This window comes from Macrosteles quadrilineatus, unplaced genomic scaffold (genome assembly GCF_028750875.1).
Source record: "Macrosteles quadrilineatus isolate MER2022 unplaced genomic scaffold, UCM_ALF_1.0 Scaffold_8__2_contigs__length_117827958, whole genome shotgun sequence".
Taxonomy (NCBI): domain Eukaryota; kingdom Metazoa; phylum Arthropoda; class Insecta; order Hemiptera; family Cicadellidae; genus Macrosteles; species Macrosteles quadrilineatus.
Window position 1 is genome coordinate 61858649 of NW_026542601.1, and position 23966 is coordinate 61882614.

The following is a 23966-nucleotide window of genomic DNA, read 5'->3' on the forward strand; positions in this document are numbered from 1 at the left end:
GATAGACTTTCTCTGGAGTAATTCTCCAGAGGTTAATGTTACCTCTTACATCCAAGAGTACCAAGATTATTACAGGAAGCTCTCAAGTGATAAAGATAAGAATTAAATTTGCCCTTGATACTTTTCATTAACAAAGATGTATGAAACGTGGACCGTTATTCACAAAGACCATATACATAGTGCACCATGGCATTATTTATTACATGTACAAAAGGATGGAGTAAATATGAATCCTCATTTGTGTTACTGTATAAACAACATATATCTTTTTGAGCAAATTAAAATTATTTTAACAATTTAATTTAATTTTTGTTATGTTTTATTGTGGTGACATCCCTAAAAGTCTTTCCCCATTCCCTTTGAGTCCGGGAGCAAAAATCCCCCTCCCATTCATATACTGGACTTTCTCCCCCCCCCCCCAATAGCTTAGCCAGACAGTCCCCATTCCACACCGAAATAAAATTAAGGACTTACTATTAAGTCAGAAAAAACAGCTAACTTAACTGATAGTTCAACATATTAGGAACAATCGTTTTCCAATTCATACTAAATTATGGACACGATTAAATGTTACAAATTTTTGATGATTTTGAAAATAAATGGCTAAGCTCATTAAAAATTAGGGAGGGTCCCTTCACTTAAACCAGAAGTGATGAAATAGCCACAAACAGACACAACACAACACAAGACTAGTTAGTTAGCTGTTACGGGACTGAAGAAAATGAAACATTTTTTTCTTCCTGTGTCCTCTCTGAGACTGTGTTGTTCTATCTGCTGCATCATAAAGTCAACAGATCATCTCTTGCTATCGCGGCAAATTGTTTAACATTTTGTGGGGTCGCAAATATATCATCATTGCTTCCTGTAGTCTCTAAGTTTGAACCCACGACGTTTTGATTACCAGGCGAGAACTATAACCAATACCCAGCAATAGTGAATAAATATTGATCATACTTTCAAATAGATGTGTCATACCTCACTTGCTACTGCACTGGCTTACCCCTTACAGGTCTACTAGTAACTTTTGCTCAGGAGTAATAATAACCTTGCACTGCCAAAGGGAATCAAAGACACATTTCATGATTCATTATCCTAAAAATACTTTTTATTTCATCATATCACAATCGCTTAAATAAAATAACAAGTTAAATAATTCAACAATAATTTATAAGTTAGGGAGGATGAGGCACTGAAGTGAAGGATGACAGGGCTGTAGTGGCCCTAATGGACGGAATGTGATGCTCTCGCCATCATTATGTGTCTTTGGTGCCTGAAACAGACAAAAGATCTTGTCAAGACAAGAGATTTGAGAAGTACATAGAGTAAGGCATATCCTATAACAGTGTGTATACAGTGTGTATATATTGTTATATCTGAAATACTTACTGTGCTGGTTTTACCCTGATTCAGGATTCCATGGACTCAGGATTAAATATTGAATAAATTGACATTGACTAAATACCAACTACTATAATAACATCTACTTCTAAACTAAATCAAGTTCTAAGGTGTCGTAGCAGTGATTGCTATAATTAGTTGAACACACTAATAGTGAGTTCAGTTTAATGACTCTTTGGACCATACAGTGGTGGCGATAAGAACCCACGGCCCCCCGCTAGTTTATTTACCGGGCACTTCTCCCATAATCTTTAAAAACATTATCACAGGTATTTCCAAATGAGCTTGAACTTGGGCTTGCCGTGGCATCTCCCTAGACACCTCGCATCATCATCGTTCTTCCATGATCTTGGAAAAATTCTGAATATCTTCATAGGGTCAATGAAACATTATCATCGTCTACGTGATTGAAACCAAACCCAGGACATCTCCAGCGTCTCATCATCTTCTCCGGCGATTACGGCCAAATCCCTAACATCTCCTTCGGGGACGGAAACAACATCTTTTTTCAGAATCGCGGCAAAATCCTAAATATCTCCCGCTGAAAAATAAACGTCATCATCGTCTTCTGAGATAGCGTCAAAATCTTGAATGTCTCGCACAGTCACGATATCGTCTTCCACTATCGCAGCAAAATCCTGAACGTCTCCCGCGTTCGTGTGGACATTATTATGGCCTACCACAAAAGAGGCAAAATACAGGGTGCGGCATAAAAACTTATCTATTTTTTTGCAGTGTACTGTTCAGCGACAGGACATCTGAGGGTGGTGGGGGTAGGCTTGTTGGAAAGCCTATTCGATGCCATTATAGAGTCATAGTCATAGAGCAGTGGTCAACCTGAGCAACACGCGTTTGTTATGTATATTATAGTTGTTTTAAAAAGTAATGATTCAGTCATTGCAACTCACCGGCATTTCCATGCATTCTATAAATTAGGTCAACATGGAGAGGTTCCGGTGCGATTATCTGTATAGATAGTCAACAGAATTAAACAGATTAATACACATTAATCTGTAGGGTTAAGAATTAAGATCGAACCTCATAACTAGTTTAACCGAGCGGTCAGATATGTTCCAAGCAGATGTTTGTTTTTAGGCGTGCCTACGAGGACCGTTTTCCACAGCAGCACGGACTCTATAGAATTTTTGTTGTCTGACGTCCTATCTGACTTTGCACAGCTTGTCAGCTTCTTTTTGAACTCAGAATTCATTGTTCTAAAGTTGGTAACACACCACATGATTGTGCCACTTGACGGTATCAACCTCGCCCTAATAAAAAAAATGCACGGAACTGCCACTAAGTTACAATGACTGAATCATTTTTTTAAAATTCGACTTGATAACAAACGCATGATGCTCAGGAGACCAATGATCTATGACCACAGATAATGGCATCGTGTAGGCTTCCCAACGAGCAAAACCCTATCACTCTCAGATAACCTGTTGCTGAACAGTGCGCTACATAAAATAGATCAGTTTTTTTGCCGCGCTCTGTGTTAAACATCTCCCGCAACCGCGGAGACAATATCGTCATCGCCAACCGCGGGGTAATGTTATCCTAGACATCCGCAATCGGCAAAAGCTTGATTGATCCTCACAGACGTGTTCTGCAGTCGCAATGTTGTCGAGGTCGTAACAGCTCGGCTCAAGCTCAATTTTTTGACTTTGTACTAGATTTCTCAAGGTTTTAACAAAATGTTGTAATAAAAAAGGTATAGTAATATACTCATATCAATATTCTTATGATAGGAGGGCCCGTATGGCAGGGCCCGCTTCGGGTCTGGGTCCGATAAAATTTCCCGAAAAATCCCGGTCAAGGCTCGCGGGCCCCCCAGCTCACAGGCCCTGTAGGGGCGCTATGGCCGCCACAGGCACTATAGTGTTTCTTCCATACTGCTGTTCATATATATTGTAGTGAGGGTAGTTTAAAATCAATTAATCAATTGTTTGAGAAGGAAAAACCATAAACAAACATTTGTCATGAACAAATAATGTCACCAAAACACCAAAACGCATGATACAAAGCCAAAAACAATTAATAAAAACTGTTTTTAGTTCACAAATCTACAGGCTTTCAATGATTATACTTTAACTGCTATTCAGTCCAGAATACAGGTAAATACTTCTATTACACTTTTTCCATTTGTAATTTTTTTTACATTATTTAAGATTCACAGCGGTTTCTATGTTTGAAAACTCGCCATTTAAAGATTATTTTAAAGTCAGAAAAAATGGATTAGTTCAAGAATATGAAAATAAATTAGACTTTGTGACTGATAATATTCACTAAATTAAATTGTGCAAACACAGGAATAATGTAAATGTGATACTTGGGTTAGCTGCTAGATTAACAGCTACTGTCATTAAATTACTATCCTAATATTTTACCACATTTTTGACATTAACAGGTCATATTGGTTATATTTATACTTTACATTTCACATGAGTTTCAAAAATATTCTAGTCTTTAAGTTATTTTGAGCAAAATATGAACCTGTTAAAGATGAAGATGAATGAAAATATACTTACACTTGTTACTGACACACACACACAGACATACGTCATGGGATGATAACATCTACAACACAAATGGGTTAGTGGTGTTACTGTTAAGTAAACATAATGTTAAACTGTTATTGATATCATGCATTGAATCTACCACCCTACTCATGCAAGGGAACCTCCACCAGGACTGTATTTACATAGCATCTCTTAGAATATTTACATTTTTTCTGTTTGATAAGAATTAACTGAGATTTGAGTGTGCTGTGGTTAAATACTTAGCAAAATGGATTGCTGCAACATTTGCTTGGTGTTATTTACAAAACAATACTGTGCAGGTTTAGCAGTATTTTATCTTTGGTTGAAAGGCATTTCACTGATTACACAATGTAAATGCGAATAACTACATCTTAATGGATGAATATCTTGGGTTACCAATACCAATGTTGAAAGTATTAAAAAGAAAAATAACTGTAAAAAATAAACCCTTAATAGTTTAAAATTTCTATCTACACAAATCCAAGAGACATGTCACAACATGTAGGGGAGGAATAATAGACCGATCCAGGATAATGTTTCTCCGTCTTCATCCTTCAAAAAGTGAGTGCGTTTTCTTTTAGCTGGGTTAGTTTATGGATTTTTTTTGTGTGTTTTGGTTGATTTGTACTTATGTGTAATAAATCACACTTACTGTCTGTGCCATTTGCTGATATTTTTCTTCCATAAGTATTTAGTAGTTCCAATATGACCCCGTTCGTCCATCCGAATCCAGTTTGGAACTCGTATTCTCCCCCAGTTCCCGTCTGGCCAAGTAATGTCACGTCGTACTGATAACAAATTAAATGTACATGAGTGACTCAAACTTGCATAGCCTAGAAGGATAATAATAATATAAAAGAGGTACTAAAGTATGTCACATCAGGAGACGAGAAAATAACTTCCTTTGAGTTAGGAAATCTAGATCTTTTCAAGGCATGTTGGTGTGTATCAGGTTTTTGTACTTAATAAGCTGAAGAGAGTGGAATTAAATATTTATACAAAATATACTAAAAGTTTGTTACAAAAAACATTACACAAGCTTATGATTCTTGCTGACAGTATTAGAATAAACCACATGCTTTACTTAAATGTTCAAAACTATGGAGTTGTGCAGCGTTACTATGATTCTTCAAACTAAAATTAGTCCCTACTTTTAAAAATCAAATCGCTTTGTTAACTTTATTCAGAACGACAAACAGAACACCCTTCTATTACCAACCAGATTTGACTAGAACTCAGCTAAATACAATATTTTGTCACATTCATGGAGAGAAACAATGTCACTCATCAGTTTGAATTAGCCTGATTAACAGTAAAAGTACCAACACCAGTGCAATAAGTATTAATGTCAGACATTTCTAAAAACTGTAATACAATAATATTAGCTATGTCTAATAACAATAACACTAGTGATATTCCAACTTAAAATCATTAAGTTTGGATATTCAAGCTATTTTTACTACTGATTAGTACAACCATATACTAACCAACACAAGTAGACTTCTCATCTGATTGTCAATTTTGAAGCCCGTTTTTCGTGTTTAATTCATGTCCGGTGACAATGAAATTTTGTTCCTATTATTCTAAGGTTAATTTCATGATTTGTGCTTAACTGGTTATATAACTAGGGGACGTGTTATTGTTTATAATTATATAGTTTTATTTGGTTAAACGAGGTTTTTGACTGAATTAACAAAAATTGTAAGCAAAACACAACCTTTACAGTGCACCGGACAGAACAAACAATAAAATTGGCTTCAGCTGTTCCATAAGGATGAGATATCTACTTAGGGAGTATGTTTTATCTATGAACACAAATTTGTACAACCTCAAAACATGTGGTACCTACTTTTTCAAACATTTTGCGGAAGATCGCGTAACCCTTGTAATTGCTGCGTAGCCACTTGGTCGCGTAGTGTTGCGCAGCTTGTTTCCCCGCCGGGGTTTCTAGCCTGTCCAGCCCCTGTATGAGTATTGCCTGCAGCGGGGGCCAAGCGTTGGGGAAGTCCCACTGTTCACCTGAAGCGTTCAGTGAAGTTGGAACACCACCTGGACATGACAAGTTCAAAATGTATTTTCAAAGAACATTGAAACAATGAAAGTTGAAAAAGTGGTCTTGACATAGTGACTTGCTTGGTAATGTAAAATTTAAATTTAGTTTCTAGTGTTTTTTTTTTTGTTTTTTTTTGGCAAATCCCAACCTAAGTTGGTGTAAAACATACTCAATTATTTTGGAATTAAATCAGATGACTAATATTGTAAGAACAACAGATGGCGTAAATTTAAAGGGATAAAAACTACTGTACTATAGTTCGGCCGCTTAGAAAGCGTCCTCCTCTAGCATTGGTTTAGCATTAGCGCGCAGGTCGCTTTCTAAGCGGCCGAACTATAACCAATTAGAATTTAAGGTGGCTTGAGATTGACACCTTAAAACAAATTAGTGTCATCTGTACTAAGAGAGAATATTAGGAAAAAATAGCTAGCACTAACCAACAATCTAGATCAATCTAGATTAGATGAGCTAGCACATAAATCTTTTACAAAAGAATTTCAAACCTCCGATCTTTGTTTATTTGTCTTTTTGTGTTAATACGACTCTACCTGTGGATGATCAAATACTGTTCTATAAAATCACTAACTGGTAAAGGTAATTTTTTGTGAAATTTTGCACATAAACTAAAATACCTTCCTTCTCTATAGCAACACTTTGTACTTTCTATAGAAGCCTCGTATGCATATCGACAGATAAAAAGACACTAACCGATATATTCGTCCACTTTACTCTCTTCCAGATAATTGAGGGCAAGCCTTGACACAACTTCACGAGGAAATGAGTAGCTCCTAGTCCACAACGGGGCAAAGTTGCTCATGTAAAAGTAGTCTCGAGGCTTCAAATTGACAAGGTCATAGTCCATCCAGATGCCCTTGTCTCCTTGCCACAGAATCTGAAACAACACATAAGTTATCAGATATGACAGGCTCCAATTAGCTGTTAAGTGAGAAAAATTGGTTTGCCCAAACAATCCACAAATTTAAATTGTTATAGTTTTGTAGGATCTAGACGAATTGCAAATTCAGGCATAATTGTTTTACTAAAATTAGATCCCATCAGAGTGAGAGTACATAGTTGTAGTTCTCCGAGGCACTGTACCGAGTTGCATCCTAATGTATAGATGAAAGCACAAGCTTTGAGCAAAAGTCTGTTAAAACCATGACAGCAGTGTCGTCGGTTCGCTTCCTAGTGCCATCACTTAAACATTATCTATACAGTTTGTTCTTGATAAACGCCATACACAGGTCTTAAGGTCCATGTGAACGGGTGTATTCCAGGTTTTAAGCCAAACTATACCTACATCTTTTAAAAATGCATATTGCAAACATATTCACATCAAATAAAATATATTAAATTGGCTATTTACTTACAGCTTCAATAGCTTGAAGTAGTTTGTCAGCTCTGTATTGGTAATGTGATGCTTTCTTGGGATCACCGAGAAGCTTGTAGAAGTTTGAGAGAAGTCTGGCGTTCTGTTCAAGGAAGGCGTTGAGATCAACAGGAATGATGTGAGGAGCATCAATGTTGGAGAGGTTACCTGTGAGGAACATAGTTTGTAATTTAGATAGTACAAATAATGTAGATTAGAGAAATATCAACTTTGCTAACTGACTAGAGTAGACTAAAATATTATTTCAATCTTCCCACTGTTTTCCTTAACACTTACCTCACTTAGGTTATGAATTCACAATTTTCTAATCAGAAAAAGGCAAGTTTAAACTTAATAAAGGGTGAATAATAGATACATTTTAAGCTGAATTACCTCTAATAATATTTCAGGAAACTAACCTCCATTGGTTCCGTTCTTTATGAACCACCTGGTAGAGAAGTCGTGACCAGACTCGGCGGCAGACTTAAGACTGATGTAAATCTCATTCTTTTCTTCTTGGGTTGGTAGCCGGTCTGCTGTTAAGAAGTCCTCCCTAAAAATGTGTGAAGAATGAATTTACTGGTTGTTAAACATACTATTACATTTACATAAACATAATTTTACTATTACTATTAATTCTAAATTTTTAATATAGTTAGCAGCTATCCCACCGTGTAGCTGTGGAAATTTATCAGTGCAAATATAAGTTATTTACCACAAATGTTTTATTCTTAATTCCTTGATCTATAAAATGCATAAAACAGCTTATTGCAGAGTAGAACAAAATACCAATATTGCATTTGTGTTCTGGTTTACTGCTACAACATCCGATATGGGGTACTGGTCATCATGAGTAACACTCTGTCACTTATCCAGTAGCAAAGAACACAGACAAGCTATGAATCCATAGATTAGAGTGTTTGGTTTTTTTGGCTTTGTGTTTGAGAGCCACATTGTCTAAGGAATTTTTTCCCAACCAATAGATTGTGGATCAAAGTATTGAATCACATCTTGGTTTGTCAGGTATGGTGTTTGTCGGTCTGTTAACTCGCTTATCTCTAAAGGGAACGTCTCATTAGAGTTTAGTAGTAGTAATTTATAATAATTTCCATTAGTCTAGTCTAAAACCTCCTAGCCCTCAAACTTACCTGTAAGACTCTGGCCTGGGCCCTGATGAAGGACTGTAGTATCTGGCCAGCTTGTAGCAAATATTGTTCTTCTTTAATCGGACCATTCTATTTGCCATCCAGAAATTGAACTCTTTCTCTAACAACTGAAACATAAATATAAAAATCATTAAAATTTCATCATAAAATTTCCCCTCCTTTACCTTATTCTGTTATAGGCCATCCTAAGGTGTGCTATAAGTGGAGCGTGCTGAGGGGTGGATGGCACCAGGCCTCTTTTGTATGGTGTCTGAATGGTACTTGCAGGATACCAGGGGACCTCCTGCAGTAAGCAGCCTTACCTGGGCATGTAGGGCTCTGTCCAGGTCGACGTCAGATCCCTCAAAACCACGAGAACCTTGTGGAAAGTGCGATCCTCGAAGAGTGGGGCTGAGCGGGACAGAAACCTGCTGGTACCTACGCTTCTTAGATGGAACCTGATGAAGTCAGGAAGAAAGTGGATGAAAGGAAGGCATCAGCAGCGCAGGGCAAACCGGCGCCAAGAAAAAGAAAAAGGGGGACACAAGAGATTAGCCCATACCCCTGAATAAGAACGGTTTGAGAATGTTAACAGGTTTTCTAACTGTACATTGTAGGCTCAGAGATAATCTGAGAAAAAAATAAATATCGTTCAAGAAAGTAACTGCCGGTTCTGCCAATCAGGGAAGAAACACCCAGCCATCTATTGGCTGAATGCAACTCATTTGGACGAAAGAGAGCCAAGAGCTTGGGAATGCACCAAGTAGCAGTTGGAGATTTTCCTCAGTTATAACCCCACCCCACCTGACGCTGAACTTCACTAAGGAGTTAGGATTGGAGGGCGTTCTCTGGACTGGAGACTAGTTTGGACGGGGAGCACAATAGATCTTACAGGTGTAATCTTCCCCTAGGTATCATCAGTATTGGTATGGTAGCAATTGTGATGGTGGCATGGTAGCTCAAACGGCTAAGGCATTGCATTAACAAGTGCAGTGCTCCATATTAAGGTTACTGATGTGTGACCTAGCTGGTGGAAAGGCCCCAACTTGAATAAGCGGTTTGGACTGAGTGGAAGTTGAATGGATTAGTGAGTTTAGTAGGGAATTGTTATCTACTGCTTTGTTTTTCTTAACAGTCGTAGCCTATATACTATAGAGGAGGAGGACATTTTTTTTTTCTGGCTTTTATTTTGGTTAAATATGGACATATCCTTTTGAAATACGTATGTCATAACAGATATAGTCTAAAACAAAATAAATATATTCATTGGATTTTGGGTTTCTAACAAATAATGGTTACAGTACAACTGAGTTTACATACTTGGCCAGTTAATAGTTTAGTAACACAAGAGTATTGGTATTGTTCACTTATCTACTAAGACATGAATAAATCATTCACCTCCACTAAAAGATTACTTAAGCGCAATACATTACAATAATGATGCAACAATAGCCTATATTTTGTATGCCTCTGATAGGTATGCGATAGCTGATATTTTGTGGGTCTGTGATATATGCGTATTCACGTCTCTGATAACGGCTTATCTAGGCCAAGGACCTTAAAGGTGTTAAAGCAATCAGCTATTGGTTATTCAAAAGGCATTTGCGATTATTTGATGTCTCAAGAAAGGGAAGCCAAATGATAATACACTGTAGTGTAATTACAGTGAAATAAAACAAAAACCACTTATGACCAAATATTTTACTTACTACTATTCACGCATAACTGCAAACTAAAACTTATGAAAATTGTTACAAATGTGTGTTGTGCCTTGGGAGATAAGTTTATTACTAACTACATAGACAAACATAATAAATATAGACTGTCAGAGGATGATTCCGTGATGTGCCGCTCGGTGTTCGATTCGTTGCCGTTTTTGGTTCCTCGCTGTATGCTACCAGCAAACACTGCAGCAGTGTGCGCCGAAACTACACGGCAATCCTAGCGGTGGACGCCAGAACTTATGCTAACCGCAGCACAGCTGACGGTCTATATTTATTCTATTTGTCTTGAGAATTTGGTTGTCTATTTAGAACCAAAAAAATATAAAAATATAATTTGGTTGTCTATTTGGGGAGCGATCTAAAGCATTATTGTCTCAGGCTGGAGACATACGGTACTTGCAGTATGCTATTTTATACAACCAACATGTATAAAAGTTACTGTTGATAAGGTAAACTTACGTCAATGTTCTGCCGGACAAAGTCTAAATCCTTGGTATGCTTGTAATACTGATTGACCATTGGTATGAGCAATGGTGGCTGTGATCTCTGTAGGTAATACTTGCGACTGCCATTAGGTATCAGATTGTAGTTGCGCAACAGGTAGATTAAATTTTCTATGATACCTGCATACAAAAATGGATGTATCAGTTAATGCTTTATTGGTGTTTAAGGGAGTTAATGATTAAATCTGAAAACATTAAGAGGTTATACACTGAGCTATTTCTTAATGCCATGAGTCACAAGACTGAAATACTCTATGGACCTTTGCATTTGTTATTTCGTCCAGGAATTATAACAAGAAAGGTAAAAAATCTTTGATTATTTAATCTCAGAGTAAAAGTACTTTTTGAAAGATGTTCTGGCAATTGACCTTGAAAGAGTCATGAGCATTACTCTGTCCATCTAGAACAGCGACAAGTTAACTGCGGTTGATGTAAGTAGCCAAGAGAGAAAATGTGAAATCCATATATCTAGGGCCCTCTGTACTTAGTCACCAAAATATGGTACCTACGAAAATGGAAAATAGGAAATGAAAAAAGAGAAGGCAATCTCCGTTCCTCTGTTCTTAAAAATCTGAATTTGTACCTGGTTGATAACTATCAATAACTTAGTAGATTTGCATTCTATACTATCGGACTTTTTGAAGCAATGATCAATCGTGTAGCATTACCCACCTCTAGCAGTATGGACCATATCACAGAGAAGTATTCCATTCAAGATCCAATATGTGTCCCAGTAGTACAACTCCCTAAACCTGCCTCCGGGTATCACAAAGCTGGAACAAACATGCTGTGGTTAGTTAGACAGAGGGTATAGACTCGCCTTTGGCTCGCTGGGGGCTCCGCCCCCAGGCCCCCTTTTTTGGTAGGGGGTAAATAGAAATGGGCCATGGCGCAAGACCTGCAATTGAGCCAAATTTCAGATCTTTAGCTATTTTAGAAGTGGGTAAAATTTATTTAGACCGATGGACCTGTAGGAATAACATTGGGGGGGGGGGATTCTATATTTCGTGGGGGTGGGTGTTATATTTGTAAAATGTAACTTTTCGGAAAGGGCGCAAGATCTACAATCATTCAAAATTTCAGATATCCAGTTAATCTAGAAATGTGTAAACGTGATTTAGACTTATGCACCTGTAAGAATAACATTGGGGGCATTTAATATTGGGGGGGGGGGGGGGTTGTAAATTCGATAGGGGGATGAAACCTTAAGTAAACCAGAGTAAATCTATAGCATGAACGGACCATGGGAACGGGGACTTATGGTGGTTTTTATGGGGTTACAAATGTTTTCTCCATAAGAATAACATGGGGCTCGTAAAAACTTTCAAATGTTGGCATTAAACCTAAGTTTTGGGGGTTAAGGAGTAAAGTTACGAAAAAACACGTACCGTGTAAAATTTTAACTAAAGTAAGGAGAATACAAAGCAATAATAATATTTGCAAAAAAGGAATGATTTAAGTATGAAAAAATAGCGAAAACCGGTAAAAAGTTGAAAGAAATTTACCAAATTTTGAAAGTAGGGAGTTTTTTGAACCCGAAAGAGTGCGATTTTCGGAATACACCCAAGAGGGTTTTGTAGAAAATTCAATTCCTGTTCCTGAATATACTTTCAAATCTTTTCTAGCTCTTACTGTTTTCGAGCTAAATCCGTTTGAAAAAAACGTGTTTTATCGTTTTCAGAGGTCCGCCATTTTGGATTTTTGGGGGGGTTAAAATTTGAAAATGGGACTTTTGAAAATTTCACCATTAGCTTATCATCCCTTACTACAATACTACCAAATTACAAGTCTCTAGCACATTTCTAAACGATTCATATGACCATACCAAAGTCATTATATTTCAATCTTATTCTCCATAAGAATAACACGGGGCTCGTAAAAGTGGCAAAAAACCTTCAAATTTTGAGATTAAAACTAAGTTTTGGGGGTCAAGGAGTAAAGTTACGAAAAAACATGTAAAGAGTAAAATTTAAAGTAAAGTTAGGAGAATACAAAGCAATAATAATTTTTGAAAAAAAAAATATTTAAGTATGAAAACATGGCGAAAACCGGTAAAAATGTAATAAAAATTCACCAAATTTTGAAAGTAGGGCGTTTTTTGAAGCTGAAGGAGTGCGATACCGTTAATATAAGATCCCCTACTACAATAATACCAAGTTTCAAGTCTCTAGCATGTTTCTAAACAGTTCAGATGAGCATACGAAAGTCGACCACTTTCAATGTTATTCTCCATAAGAATAACACGGGGCTTGTAAAAGTGGTAAAAAAACTTTAAATTTTGACATTAAACCTAAGTTTTGGGGGTTAAGGAGTAAAGATACAAAAAAACGTTAAATGAGTAGAATTTAAAGTAAATCAAGAAGAACACAGAGCACTAATAATATCTGCAAAAAGTAATTATTTAAGTATGAAAAAATAGCGAAAACCAGTAAAAATTTGAAAGATATTTATCAAATTTTAAAAGTATGGCGTTTTTTGAAGCTGAAGCAGTGCGATTTTTGGAAAACGCTTATTAGGGTTTTGTAGAAAATTTAATTTCCTTTCGCTAAAATTCTTTCCAACCTTTTCTAGCTCTTACAGTTTTCGAGCTACATCCTGTTGAAAAAAAACGTGTTTTTTCGTTTTCAGAGGTCCGCCATTTTGGATTTTTGGGGGGGTTAAAATTTGAAAATGGGACTTTTGGGAATTTCACCATTAGCTTATGATCCCTTACTACAATACTACCAAATTACAAGTCTCTAGCACGTTTCCAAACGATTCAGCTGACCATACCAAAGTCATTAAATTTCAATCTTATTCTCCATAAGAATAACATAGGGCTCGTAAAAGTAGCAAAAAACCTTCAAATTTTGAGATTAAAATTAATTTTGGGGGTCAAGCAGTGAAGTTACGAAAAAACAATTACCAAGTGAAATTTAAAGTAAAGTAAGGACAATACAAAGCAATAATAATATTTGCGGAAAACAATTATTTAGGTATGAAAAAATGACGAAAACCGGTAAAAATTCAATAAAAATTTACCAAATTTTGAAAGTAGGGCGGTTTTTGAAGCTGAAGGAGTCCGATTTTTGGAAAACGCCTAAGAGGGTTTTGTATAAAATTTAATTCCTGTTCCTGGATATACTTTCAAATCTTTTCTATCTCTTACCGTTTTCGAGCTACATCCGGTCGAAAAAAAGTGTTTTTTCGTTTTCAGAGGTCCGCCATTTTGGATTTTTGGGGGGGTTAAAATTTGAAAATGGGACTTTTGCAAATTCCACCGGTATTGTAAGACCTCACACTACAATACTACGCAAATTTGAAGTCTCTAGCACGTTTCTAAGTGGTTCAGATGGGAACACGAAAGTCGGCCATTTTTAATGTTATTCCCCATAAGAATAACATGGGGGGGGGAATTCGAATTTTCGGGGGGGTTAAAATTTGAAAATGCGACTTTTTGGAATTTTATGGGTGGTTTGGGCACTAGACCTACAACCACCGAAAATTTCAAGTCTCTAGCTCATCTAGAAGTGGTCTAGAATTTGTATCCCCAGTCAGTTACACATCGGATTGTATAGTATTTAGACGGGCTGTATAGTTAATTAGATATGAAGCTGGGAGGTCAACAGAGTGACAAAATAGCTATATCTTAAGCTATGGTTCCACAGACTAGGGAATTTTTGGCGTGCGGTGCGTAAAATCTGTAGGGGTGGTTTCCTGAGGCTGTGGAAATTACGTTATGGAAATTCATTCGTGTTCAACTAACTGCACGGTCACAATAATTGATGACTCCTTTCCTCTGGGGGATTCTGGACTGCCAATGCTTTCAGACCAGTATGATTTGTCTGCCGTGCGGAACCATAAATTCCGGTCGCGTAGACGTATGTCAGTGGAACCGGACCCAGGAAACTCCATTGAACCAGGGTCGTTGTAATTTCGCACCCCACGCCAAAAATTCCGTAGTCTGTGTAACCATAGCCTTATGGAGAAGTTAGCTGATAATTAGTCACCTGCTATCATTCTTAATATTTCACTGCGGAATGAGTAATACCAAACTAAGGAGAGGCTCTTTTTGTATCCTCATTGTGGGTACCGTAGCAATAACTTGTGGAAATTAAAAGTGGGACAGGTCTTGGATTAGTTGTGTGACTGAGCAGCTGAAACTTAGATTTAGTGAGTCAAAAAAAGTGAATTGCAGTGATCATGCAATATATCAATGACATGAATGTGCATTTTTGTTCAGAGTGACAAACTCTATGTGAGAAATTGGTATACATTACTACAGTAATTTCAGGTAGAGTCTTTCATAATTTTTCTTAACTTAAATGTTGTATTTATTTTGGTTTAGTTGAAAAGACAGTGACATCAGATTACAATAAAGTTACTTACACATTTTACAGATACTTTTTACTTGCAGCTAATTTATACCTTTAATTTGGCTATTTAGTATTATAATATATGAAGTCATCATTGTATTGGTATTTCAGACTTTAATGCATGAAGGAAAACTATTTTTGCTCACCATTCATCATTATTAACAACTAGTTAACTATTTGTTTCCGAACAGGAAAACTATCTTGTGTATCTAGAGAAAAAAACAGTGGTAAATAATGCCAGGACAACAATTTTGAGATAGCACAAGGAAAGGCTGGTAAATAATAATGTACAAGCCCACAATTGCATGATTCTCCTGATATGTAGATAATAACTAAGCTCTGAGATGGCGAATAGTTGACAAAAGAAGCCTACTATGTATTGTATGAAAATGCAGAGTTATATTATTCTTTTAGCTATAATTTTATCAATGTGCCAAGCCATCAAGAGTGCTAACGTTTTTAATCTCCAATTATCTAATATATAAAATAATGTAATTTGCACTTAATGATTAACCTATGCACTAATTTCACATAACAAATTGATTATTCACTGTTCTGTGAAACTTGTACGTTTATCAAATGTGCTGTACCTGTGACAACTCACCCATTAGGAACATAAAGTAGAGAGTAAAGACCCTGATTAATCTTAACGTCGGGTTTGACTTTCCGACTCAGAGTGAAGAAGACATTGTTGAGATCTTCAACCCACTGTTTGAACAGAGGATCGTCCACGCGGTCGACCAGCGACGGCTTGGTTGTGTAGTCAGTTGGTTTCCACTCCTGTAACATAACAATGAAATGTTTGACTTATGAACAAACTTGGATACTTGAGTACATTGGTTACTCATAAGACAGACTGGACTTGTAGTAATAGAAACTAGAACCCTTCTACTTGAAAACTAAATCAAAGCATGCATGTTCACTATCACTAAAAATAAACTTAAAAAAGTGTGCTGCCCAAATCAATTAACACATTTGCATACAATTGCCCAGTTATAATTGTTCAGAGAATGCAGGAGACAACAAATATCTCAGGTTTTACTGGGTGGCAAAATAGTATCAGACAGTTAAATATTTTGAAAAATAATAATAGAGCAACAGAATTTGCAGCAAGGTAGGAATATAAAAATAATTTAGACATCATTCAGTGTTATACAATTCCTCAGGGGAATGACCAGCTAGGAGACAGAAGAAAAAATTAAATTTAAGCATAGGTACTACCACATTATTGTTATTAGCAAAATTTTAAAATTCAAGATATCCTTGAATGGTTGCCATTTTCGTCCCAGTTCTCCTTTTGAGTTTGCGGTATTGTATTCTTCTCATAAAGACCTTTAGTTTGATGAGCATATCAACCTATACTTACTTTAAAGAATTTCTTCTGGCTTCTAGCAGGCTGTTCCCAACACAAAATTCAAAAAAAATGTCAGCCCACTGCCATTTTTGGATTGGTTGTCCGTTTGAGTTCGGATTTCTAACTGTATTGTATTCTACTAATAAAGACCTTTTATTTTATGAACATGTCAACCTATGCTTTCATTAAAGGTATTTTTTAACTTCTAGTGGGCCGACCCCCTGAGGAGGTAGAGTTTCATTGAATAATATGTTAATGGTTTAACTTTGCTCTACCCTTGTTATTTTTCAAAATATTTAACCGTCCTCAGACTTTTTTATCCTCCTGCAGGGAAAACAATATCTCTCAAGCTCATAGAGCGAATCATGCGAACCGCGACCCTGACAACAGTAAGATCTATGTTTCAATATTTGTTTCCAGCAGATTGTCATATCTTTAGAATGATTCACTTCCTGCTAGGATGCATAGAACAGTTAGTAAAAATATAAAATCAATCATTGCTTCAGTTAGTGAAAATATAAAACCAATCATTGCTTCAGTTAGTGAAAATATAAAACCAATCATTGCCTCTCATTTCATAAAAAAAATCTTGTTGGTTTTCACACACAAACCAAACTGGCCGAGCCTGGGATTGTTTTGATTTTCACATTACTTCAGGCTAGACCTAGGGGTTGGGCCATTATCACTTAGATAAAATCCATTGGTGATTTGGCGGGATTTGAACCCGGAACCAGGGCCGTCCGAAGGGGCGGGGGCAACCGGGGCAAGCTAATGATACATGTTACTGTATACTAAGTTTAAAAATTATATCTAAGCAATCACACTGCTTGTAGATAAAGTTTTCAACTCACTTCTAACTCGTCTCCTTGTTCAAAATTACTATCAACAAACTCTTGTAATTTGTCTGTCGGTGGCGTACCTCCATACTGCCTTCTGAGGGCTTCATACCTACAACAACAGCTCGTCAGCAATCTGTATCTGTTTACCATATCACAGTAGACAAAAAATTAGTTAAAATCAGAAACATCAGTAAACTTGCCAATAAAAAAAAATTTTAAGTAAGTGGCAAGAAACAAGTATAGTACCTTCATCTAAATAGCTAAACAACATCACCTCGCAAATGAATACACTTTAAACTTGAGCATTAATTGGTTGAAATAAATAGTTCAGCAGTAAGATTTTAAATTCAGCGTATTCATCAATAAAACTTCTGAATAATCTGACAACACTTCAGAGAATCGATAGTTTTCTTTTTCTACCTATTGGGAAATACATAAAAATCTCTCTACAGATTCTTGATCGGCATACTATTGTTGGAGTTGTATTGGGATTAGAAAAAGTTTGAAATCATAACCTTCTCCCCGTGGTAATATGAAAGGATACTGAAGACAAAAAAAGGATTTGTGTGTTTCATCAATTCTTTGGTTGGATTTGTCTCGTCTGTTGGTTACAACTTTGTCTAACTAATGTTTACCTTAACAATAAATATATAGGCTATCAGAGATATGTAAGCAACTATAAGTTCTAAAAGAACATAAAATTAAATGAATGTAATAACAAAATAAGTACAAAACAATTGGCAAAACAGTAACAACTTACTTAGATACAACTTCGTCTTCTGAGTACTTTAACTTCATGTCAACAAAAGTTTTGGAGTCTGTGTATAGCCTAGCCATCTGAACATCGTGAAGCAGCACACCCTGGCAGTAGATATTGCTGAAAACAGAACAAATACAAATAATTAAAAACAAATTTAAACACCAGGAAATTATCTTAGAACCATAATCAGGTAGCATCTGAAAAATTTTAATATGTTTTGTAAGTTTGATAAGTTATAGGTAAAATATTTGTTAAAAAAGGTTTTTCCAAAATGTTGTACACTGAGAAACACAAATAATTTTGTTTGGCTACATTGTGATAAGATAAAAACATTATCATATCATAATTTACTCTACATAATCCTTAACATGATCGGTTTCTTTAGCTAGAAAACCCAGGACCCTTTATTGAAAGCCAAATGAAAAAGGACAATTAGTTGGGCACATTTTCCAGCCCTCAAACAGCTATTAAATCTTTTATGATCAAATATTACCAACTATTCACAACATTACATAAATTATTTCCAAATTAGCATTGAAGTTTAAAAGTAATAAAATACAACATCAAATAAAAATTCAACAAGTTGACCGCTAATATGTTATTTAATATTTTGTTAAACTCAAGAAACCTATTAGATTCACATTTGCAGGAAAAAGACACATTTTAATGACTGTGTGACCATGTTGTATCTAATTTATAATAAATCCCCAATAACACTAATCCTCATAGAGAACTATGTAACAACACATATATACTGATGGGCAATGAAGTTAAGAATACAGGAATACCAAAATATAACATAGTTTTGTCATTAAAATGTGTCTCACAGTACTTTCAATTTGGGTTGTGCGTTATTAAACACCTGTATAAGCCAAGTTTGATTAAAAAAACACTTTGAGAAATGTGTGTGTGGCTGATGAATGGAAGATGTATTCTAGAATCTACGTAGCATATGTTTTGTTGTATCTGCTTAATGTTTAGTACTATTGGTAAATTACAGTGGTTTGGGCGACTAGAAAATACAATTAATGTCATTGAGTTATTTAATGACTATATAACTTCATTTAATCCCTATTAAATGAAGTATGAAGTATAGGAAAGTATTAGTAATACAACACAGGGTTAGACCAAAGGTTTAATTGATTTGTACCTGTTACAGTAAAAAAATATAACATTTACTACTGTTAAAATGTAGATATATTTCTGCTTGACCCTTTAGAGGCGAAAGTTAATTACATCAGTACAGACTGTTTGCTATTGGTGCATGTGGCAAAGATCCCGTATTTTGCTCAATTTTTAACTGTGCAGATCCAAAATAGCAAGATTCTGCGACTGGTGAATTGATCGTAAAATGACTCCAAATATTACAAAGAGACACCAAATTACAGAGTGAAGTAAGTTTCCATATCTACAACTTTTATTTTCCAAGATAACCAGAGTAAAGGTCGTACTCGCGCTGTAAAGGCCAATGTCTCTATAAAAACACAGCAGCAGCATGTTGGAAAATATTTTTCTTTTTTGTAACATATCCGTTATTATATTAACAAGTTTTATCTCCTTCATCGCAAATGTATGTCAAACCACGTTTAACCTGTAAAATTTTCATTCTACTCTGAACAAGAAAAATTGACTTTTAAGGCCTAATATATCTTGAAAACTTTATATTGACACCTTATTTAAAATTACTTTACCAATATATTTCTCATTAGTCCATACCAGTAAAGCTTGTTTCCTATGTTATGTGTTGCAATCAAACATTTTGGCTGTCTGCTTTGGAAATACATTTTTGAAAACAACACATTGTTGACTTTTGGTTAAACGTACCCAAGTCAAAAAGAAGAGAATTAAAGTTATGTGACTGGGTTATTTATTTTTTTAACGGTTTTCTGGTAAACATTTTCACGTTATTACAAAAAATATGTGAGGTTAGAAAGTGAATTTAGAACCATTGTTATGAGAACTATTATCTAAGTAAACACGGCCATTTGAATATGATAGTTTTTACTTGACAGGTAGGTTAAATGTAACCCTCACACATTTTATTCTTCGTATTTAAATAGAATAAATAGTACAGTTATATTTGCACAGCAGGTATAGTTGCCATGGGTTTTCAAACGCTACACGCTGAAATATAAAGGAACGTGTACATTACAGGTTGTTCATTTACTAAAGAAACAACTAGTGGTCTGCATTCATAAAGATTTCTTAATAAACATACATATATAAATAAACATATATAAATAGTAGGTACCCTAAATACATTCTTGAAATAGAGGTTTATAAAATAACGATAATGATGGTCAGTTAAATACAGATTATATACAAATGAGCTGCAAAAGAGTGCATATAACACCAAGTCGTTGATTGAAGTTCAGATGAACGTAAGTACAAGCATAGTCAAAGGTACAAGTTAGTAGAGCGAACCTGTTATAACAAAGAAAGCTGCTACAGAAGTTTTTACTAAGTAACAACCAGTTTGCGTTACGCACTTCCACATTACCGGAAACATTTTCGTTAATTGTTGAACTGTCGTACTTTCTCTTGAGCACTAGCACTGGCCAATACATTCTCTATGTAAACTTGTACAATTTATTGTTATGAAGTTAATGATAATTGATAAACGATTTTGTAAAGACCGTTACCAAATCGTAATATTTACGCTCTTTCCATAGATTAATTATAACTTTGCGCGTTTGAAAGAACGTTAGTTTCTTTCTTTTATCTGAAACATAACCATCAACGAGGTAGTGATAATTGTGGCATATATATAAACCGCACGGCTAAAATACTCCTTGCAGTAATAAAGTGTTCTATTAATCTAAAATTCCTATGAATGATGGTGCTGAAATGACTATGTTCGGATGAAAAATGCTTACCAAAGAAAACTAAAGGCCTAAGAACGTAGTAAATCGATAAGCTATTACGTGTTTAAAAATGCACGTCAAAGGGCCAAGAAAAGAACCCAAGGAATTCAAGGATGAAGAAGGGCCAATGACGTATAAACATTTTTCACTTTATTTATTTAATACAAGAGAAGAGGTTGTAATAATGTTCGAATGGGAGACTGAAAATCTTAAATGATTTCTAGCAATGAACTAGAACTACCGCGATGGCAAGCAAGTTACCAACAAGGAAAACATGACGTTTCTTTGATTATTTAACAAATGAATATTATCTTTCAAACAGATTGTTCAAAACTAACCGTGTATGCACAACAAAATGCATCGTTAAGTTGGTAACAACAACTCTACACTAATTAATCTGCTTTTTAAGAGTAACCTGGGTATTAATAAATAAGTTTATTCAGTTTTTCGGTAAGCATAAACCTTTTGGTATTTTAATTAAAACCACACTAAATATTGCTAAAAAAACTACTACAGTCGATTATCCCCAGCGAAAACAATACAGTACAAACTATCGCTTAAAAATACGTAAACATAAAATATGAGTATGAGTTACATTTTAAGCATAAAATCTTTCCTAATTAATCCTTTAGCGTTCCTCGTACACGTGAATTTTTAATGTCGTAGGTACTAAATTGTTGTTATGTTATGTTTGTTAGACTCAAAGACGCTAATAATAATTTTAAATTATAAATCCTTGTTATCTCCTGTTCCAAATGCTCAGCAAAAATTAAAATGATTAGCGCACTTATTTAATTGGTATAATTAAAAAAAAAAAAAACATTTAATAATGTTTTAAATCCGTTGGGTTTGTAGCTAAGACGTTATTAAGGTGATCAGATACGCTATCCTGTATTTTAGAAATAATGTATATCGTCAACAAACCCATAGAAAAAAAACAAAAAAAAATAACTAAGCGCTTCAAACGTTCAAAAATTGATCAAACCTAACACTTTTCAGTCCTTAAAACAACTATTTGAGATTTTCTTCTTTGTCTTCTACTACACTAGCCAAGTCTTCCCAGGTGCTAAAGCTGACTTCTTCCGCTTCCGCACTATTATCACAGTAAGTTCTACATTTGTTTGTCCAACCAAAAGGTACCATCTTCTCCTTGATTTTTCTTTGCATCTTGATTTTTCTATGCTTCGAAACAAACTTTCCTGGATCCACCAAAGAGGGAGAAACAGCTGAGGTTATCTTTTCTTTCGTAGCTGTCCAGAACCAGTCTGTCTTGGCAGATCGAGTTGTGAACTTGGACTTGGGTCGGGTTTTCGCGTTTTCAAAATCTGTTTCTAAACTTTTCTTGGCGTCACAAGAAGTTTCAAGTATTCTCAAATCGTCTTTGAATCCAGGTTCAAATTTACCTGATGTTTTCAACATCAAAACGTCTTTACTCAGATGCACTAATTCGTCAAGAAGAAATTTGCATTGCTTTCTCAATTCCATGTTCTCTTCTCGTAGAAAATGTACTGAATTCTTCAACTCCCTCGTCACTTCTTTCAATTTGAACAGCTCGTCTCGGACCACATGTGAATGCTCGTCCAAAATGCTTCCTACTGAAGTGAGGATCTGAGAACTCAGGTCTTCCCTTGATGAACTTTCTCTAATCCCGATCACTGGGGGCCAGTGGTAGAACTTTCTTGAAGAAGACAAATTCTTGGTTGGAGACATTTTCGAAGTCTTGGCAAAAGCCATGCTCGATTGCACTGAATAACGTGTAGAGGCCTGCACAACAAAGTGTCAATGTGGTTCCAACACACAGCCTTCCCCAACTGAGCGCAGCACACCTGCATATAGGATATCTCGCGAGATGTGAGATGCAACGATAAATCAATCAGTTAAGAGTTTAATTACATAAGTCATAACACGTGGAGAAAATAAATTAAACGTGCAAGATACGTATATTATGTCTAAAATTAAACGTTGAAAATGGCCAACTGGTTCAGGGCATTAGAGTAGAGCGAAAAGTCTTGTTTGTAGCTTGTCAGGTGATATTCATCTATATACCCATTAAATTGCATAATTTATGTCGAAATTGATCTAAGGAGCAGTCATGACACATGTCAGTTTGTTAATCAAACCTAGAATACCTTGCTCTAAAACAGAGCTGTTTATTATAATTTTGTGAGTGTGATCTAACGTTGAAGAGACAGAATCAAAGAGAGTCAAAGAGAGTAAGAGTAGAAAGCATGGTTTTGTACTTTGTATTTTTGCATGGTTTGCTTTGTATGACATATTTTATTTTGACCATTGCACTGCACGTATTTCCATATTTTATGCAATAAAGGGTTTTGATTTGACTTGACTCAAAACGGCTGAATCTTTTAAACAGGTAAATTTCAATATGCAAATGTGTGGAATTTCATTATGGAAGTCAATTGAGGGTATTTTAAATTTCAGATAAAAACGTGCTGCAATGACAAAACGTCCATACAATAATTTGCCTGGTATAATTTAGCTTGCCCTTGACTTAGACTACAATGAAAACAATGGCTTTAACGAGTATAACAATTAGGATACGGATTTCATTTAATCGTCCAATAAAACTATTTCATAATCTTGCCATATCTATTTATAATTTCAATGTGCTCATAAGATTTACTCAACACGTTTAAACCTACTCGCATCCAAAGCGATGTTTTAGCTGTCTTGGAGCCCTTTGGAGCAGACGACGGAGTTAATCATACTACCTTATCATACTAATCATATTAATTTTATAAGGCTGGATATCAATGTGTTTGTTTGAGGCTCAATCACACATTAACTACTGGTCGGATTGGGCTGAAATTGGGAATATCTCACGTTTCCCAATAAACATATATGAATATTCATTTTCACATTTCACGTGTTTAGCAATAACATAAAACACTGTGCATCGACGTGTGAAAATGTGTAGATATAATAGTGATCGTAAAGTAAAAATCGTAATTAAAATGTGTTGAAAAGCTGTTTGAATGTATTGTTTAATGTAATTTAAATACAAATAATTTCAATACATTTTTTCAACAGTAAATAACAATATT

At 35.4% G+C, this 23966-nt stretch overlaps 1 protein-coding gene across 6 annotated transcripts in view; it reads right to left on the reverse strand.

Moving 5' to 3' along the window:
* Window positions 1-1083: 1083 nt before the first annotated feature.
* The window catches only part of LOC128999376 (trehalase-like), a 46663-nt gene continuing 23780 nt past the window's right edge, over window positions 1084-23966 (reverse strand). For all 6 annotated transcript variants that reach the window (XM_054425844.1, XM_054425850.1, XM_054425849.1 and 3 more), the window contains 12 exons: window positions 18041-18157; window positions 17293-17389; window positions 15692-15867; window positions 11405-11505; window positions 10689-10852; window positions 8509-8633; window positions 7780-7913; window positions 7362-7528; window positions 6700-6883; window positions 5788-5987; window positions 4591-4726; window positions 1084-1270 (listed from right to left, as the gene is read on the reverse strand). In XM_054425844.1, the coding sequence (XP_054281819.1) occupies window positions 1254-1270; window positions 4591-4726; window positions 5788-5987; window positions 6700-6883; window positions 7362-7528; window positions 7780-7913; window positions 8509-8633; window positions 10689-10852; window positions 11405-11505; window positions 15692-15867; window positions 17293-17389; window positions 18041-18157 (1618 nt within the window). In that variant the 3' untranslated portion in view covers window positions 1084-1253. The remainder of the gene's footprint in view (window positions 1271-4590; window positions 4727-5787; window positions 5988-6699; window positions 6884-7361; window positions 7529-7779; window positions 7914-8508; window positions 8634-10688; window positions 10853-11404; window positions 11506-15691; window positions 15868-17292; window positions 17390-18040; window positions 18158-23966) is intronic.